Consider the following 5,099-nt stretch of genomic DNA (forward strand, 5'->3'; position numbering starts at 1 on the left):
GTTAAAGCATTCGCTCGTCACGCTGAATGCCTGGGTTCGATTCCACATGTGTGCTATGCGTGGAGCCCATTTCTGGTGTGTCCCGCCGTGATATAGCTGGAATATAGCTCGAAGTGGCGTGAACTCACTCACTCAGTGAATTTCCTATGCTTTTGTATGCACCCTCTCACTGTATATAATTTTAAATATATATCTTTTATTGAAGCCTTTTTCTGTAATATGATTCGTAATTTATGTGTTCGTTAACCCCGTTTTCAACCAGCGACAGAGCGTAAAAGAGAAGAGGGGAACGAATGCTCTTTTTAGAAAACTTTGTTTTACGAATATTTGTATGATATTTAGATCACCTTATATTCGTCTTTAAATTTATCAAGTCGCTTTATTTGTGTACCAAACATTATTTGGTTAAAGGTGCTTAGGTAAAAGTATTTATTTATCACAGCAGTGCGTAAATGACCACAGCTTTGGGGAATTGAGAAGGGAAAACAATGTAATCTAACGTCTTTGTTTTGTTTGGTTGGTTGGTTGGTTGTTTTTTGTGAATGTATTTTTGTAGTAACTAGTGTATTGTATTTCGTAATCTTTTTTTTAATGTTCCCAAGTTAGTGAATACCAAAATATGAGAAAGCATAAAGATGAATATGAGCACATAGCGACTAGTCGGCTCAATTCAGATAAAGTACAATAAGTACAATAATTATCAATGTCAGTAACATGTTTTGATTAAATAGTCATTCCGTGTTAAATTCAGGGGTGAGAGGAAACCATTTGGCTAATTCATCAGTATCATTCCTCCTAGAGATGAATGCTTCAGTGGTAATTATGTCTTTCAATATCTTCAAGTAATTGTCTACTTTTGGAATTGTATTTTCAAAGAGCAAGTGTAAATATACCTCTTAGCAGATAACAATACTTATGTGATTCAATAGTGTGTACTTACCTAAAAAGCCAAACCAAATCAATGTTTTGTCAAAATACATGTTTGGATACGTGTCGTAATCCACTGTTCAAGTTTCTTCCAGAAAGTTTTGGTTTCATCACAAGGTCTCAACAGAATCTTTACAAAAATAACATATGGTATTGTCAGCCATAGTCATTATAAAAAGTTCTTTTTGGTATAAACAATTCCATGGATAAATTTATATTGCAAATCTAACAGTTTCACATCTTTTAATTTTTTTCTGCAAGTATCCAGAATCAAACGCCAATCAAAATCATGACAATCAAATAATGTTTCCATTTTGGGCACATGTGCTCTTTAACATTTTCATATAGCAAAAAAAAAAAAATTATCATAGAAGACTCTTGAACTTTTTAATAAGGATATGGGTTTTTCGTCAACCTTGTTACTGAAATAATACAATGGGTGGCATAAGGAGGGTAAGTCAAAACATCTCAAAACATAAGAAATAAAGTCTTTCAGGGAAACGGTTTGTTTGTGGTGATGTTCACCTTATTTAAAGATTTAACACGTTCGCCGTAGTCCTTAAGTAGCTTTCATCAATAGGTTGCACAATAAAATATATTTTCATTTGAACAAAATGTAAAACTGACTAATTTTCTCCTCAATATTCGCTTAGTCTTCAACCAGTGAGTGTTTCCACGTATAAAATCAAGTGGTCACACATCTATTTCCACTTTCATCAGGTGTATTTTGTCAGAGGGATTCACACAGGCCCAAACTGTCAGTTGTTCCACCTCCATTTTTATGGGTTAGATCGCTGATTGAGAGTTCGAGGCTCAAACAGTCAGAAGTATCATAATCTGTACATTACTGGGGAAGAGTAATCCCAACTATCACGTATGCTTTTTTTGACCACTTTCTAAATGAATGAATTTTCAGACTGATTCAAACGTTTACTTGTCAGGCCGAGGAACAGGATGTGATTCCCGACATGGCCACAATGTCACGGAACTGCTAAAAACTGCGTACAGCCCGACTCGCTCTCTGTTACAGTACAGTCTGTTAAGGTATTATTTAAATTGATTATATTTAGTCAGTAAAGATATATCTAAACCACCTCAAAATAACAGTATTTCATTAAGAAAGCGGAAATGAGAGACGCGATATGTTAACGGGAATCCAAGGTAACAACAGGTACGTCCCAGGTTTGTCAGGTGAGCTCTTTGCTAATAATATAAGGGACGCAACTCTTCACACCTAACCTCGGCGTCCAACACGAGGGGCTGTTAAAACCATGTCGGTTGAATGCCGTTTTAGTGGGCCAGCTATCAGAGATACTGCCGCAGTATGACTATACCACTCAGACACTATACTGAGTAAATTGGGTTGAATACCGATTTGGGCAGTGAGCGAAAGCGTGTCCAAATTTGCTAGCCAGTCGAGCTTCAATAGCTATACCTGAATTTGGCCTGAAAATAATTCACTATATCACGAATGCCGACACCAAGAGAAAGATTACAAAAACAGAATATCAGAAGAAGTATCTGGCATGCCCAAGGGACGCAAATCTGCTGTGCAATTCCTTCGCTTTAAGCCATTTGGTCACCCCTCTTTCCACAATATACAGAATCCCATCCCATCAGTCCGTAATTTGTCCGTTTAATGCCGACATTTGCGACAAGATAACATAACTTCATAAACTATGTAGCCATTAGAACCACTGCTTCGCTTTATAAGTTCTTATTCTTTTCTACACTTCGTATTTCTTTAAGTCATTGAAACATACCATTAAATGCTACATTGCTTTCAAAATCGCCTTTTAATCCCGTCTAAAACACAACCGCACACAGTGATGCGAAATAATATTTATATGACGTATCAAAACGCAGTGGGGAGGCATAAGGCGCTGATTATCACGTGACGTTATTGTCGGGGTCATGGAAGGTCATCCGTGTCGATGACGTCGTCATTGGCAACGTTGCTCGCTGGTGTACTCGGAGGTTGAAACAGACTCCCGATGACTGCTGATGCTGGCGTGTTTGACATCTGAGTCTGCCGGACGGCAACCAAAAGAGAAGTTCCAAGACTTTCATACATCCCTTCAAAAGGACAGTCGATTTAGAAAGTTTGTCCGGCGGGTTGTGCGCTTTTTTAGTCAGCCGCTGTCCCCAAGACTCAGTTGGGCAGTCAGGCAAATAGTTCGACACGAAGAATCGTTTGACTTCCTGAAATACGAGTGGAATAATTTCATCAAGATGCCGAGGGCAGCTTCGGCCACGTCGAGGCAATTTCTGCACATGTCGGAGATTATAATGGAAAAGGGCTACATGCTGGGGCCGAAGATAGGTTCGGGTAGCTACGCCAAGGTCCGACTGGTCGAGAGGATTTCTGATGGAAAGATCTTTGCAGCGAAGGTAATAGATAGAGAGAGGGCACCCGCAGATTATGTACAGACCTTCATGCCCCGTGAGCTGGAGATCGTACAAAGCATCAAACATGAGCGCATAGCTAACGTCCAGGAGATCATTCAGACAGAGAAGTCAGTGTTCATCATCATGGATTATGCTCAGAAAGGAGACTTGCTGGAGCACATAATGAACAACGGCGCGCCCAAAGAGAACGTGGCAAAGAAAATGTTCAAGCAGATCGTCAGTGCTGTGCACTACCTTCATGAAATAGGCGTTGTACACAGGGACTTGAAATGCGAGAATGTTCTCATAAAGAAAGATGGGGATGTGATCATCAGCGATTTCGGCTTCTCTCGTAGGTTTGATCAAAACAGTAAGCCGAGCAAAACCTTCTGCGGCAGTGCGGCCTATGCATCTCCACAGTTGATAAAAGGAACTCCTTACGATCCTCGTCAGAACGACACGTGGAGTTTAGGCTGCATATTGTTCATATTAACCTGTGGCTCCATGCCCTTTGATGACAGTAACATCAAGAAGATGGTGCAGCGCCAGAAAGAAGGGGTATGCTTTCCATCCAAAGTCAAGGATAAAATCAACCCTGACATCAAGGCCTTGATAAGGAGAATACTTGAGCCCGATCCGTCCAAACGGTATACCACAACAGACATTTTGAACAATGCCTGGCTTTGTTCCCAGTCTGGAAAAACGGAGGACGAAGACGTGGAGGAACTCCAATAATCCATTGTGTCCTAGTTTTGCGTTTTATTAATTGATCTGCAACCTTTACTCACTTTAAGATGATCTCTGTGTAATTAGATTCTATTACTTAATCGGACAAAAATATTTATCTGATAAATATTTCTTTGTAGCGTTTTTATGTAACATTTCAAGCTTTTTTGTCATTTTGATACATCAAACTAGATGTGTATTTAAAATAGTGGCAATTTCTTAAAAAGGCATGCTATGTTTGAGAGCCGTATTTTTACAATCCGTCTGAAGGATTGATAAAAGTTTCAATACATCAGTTCCTGGTTGAATTACTAATTTATGTGTATTGAAAGAACAGGTGCATTTAAACAATACATCCTTCATTCGGAACGCCTATATTTCTTAATGCATCATTTTTGTCCGATTCTAAATTCTATACGTTAGTTATTGGTTTGATGATTAATTTGCTTTCAAAGGGAGAATACTTCTTTGATTATATATATTTTGGTTTTCAGTTTTTACACATTCCTGTTTTCAGTGCCTAGTTTCATAAATTGGATTATGAATGTTCATTCGGTTTAGGTTAAGCATCTGTTTCATTTTAGACAATTGTATTTTAGCACACTTCAACTTCAGCTCAACCACTTCTTTTATTCACTGTTCAGTAAGCTTGATTAATGCATGATGTGAAAAGATGTTCATGAAAACTCCTTGTTGATTTCGGCACATTCACACATACTTACAACGTTCTAAGCTATTTGGTTTTAACCACATACTTGCCGCTATGCTTGATTATGAATTAATGCTTTTTGGTTGTTTTTTCTTCAAATATTCTTTAAAATACATTGATTTTCTTTTTGTTGATGTACTCATACTCCAGATATGATTTGTCGGATGTTTTTAAAATAAAAATAAAGGGAATATAACTGACATGTTCACCCTTTTGAGTAACGTGTCCGAGGTGAAAATGGTTCTGTCGTGTATGTATTCAATACAATATATATTGTACTTTGTGGGACTCTTCTTAATATTTGTTTCATGGGAATATGTTTCATATTTGTCACATATTGTAAATAAAA

The 5,099-nt window shown here is 38.0% G+C and overlaps 1 protein-coding gene across 1 annotated transcript; it reads left to right on the forward strand.

Moving 5' to 3' along the window:
• Positions 1-2,931: 2,931 nt before the first annotated feature.
• On the forward strand, positions 2,932-4,050 carry LOC137283972 (testis-specific serine/threonine-protein kinase 3-like). The gene has a single exon (XM_067815640.1). The coding sequence runs from the start codon at positions 2,932-2,934 to the stop codon at positions 4,048-4,050; it is 1,119 nt and encodes a 372-aa protein (XP_067671741.1).
• The last annotated feature ends 1,049 nt before the right edge of the window (positions 4,051-5,099 follow it).

Source organism: Haliotis asinina, chromosome 5 (genome assembly GCF_037392515.1).
Source record: "Haliotis asinina isolate JCU_RB_2024 chromosome 5, JCU_Hal_asi_v2, whole genome shotgun sequence".
Lineage (NCBI taxonomy): Eukaryota > Metazoa > Mollusca > Gastropoda > Lepetellida > Haliotidae > Haliotis > Haliotis asinina.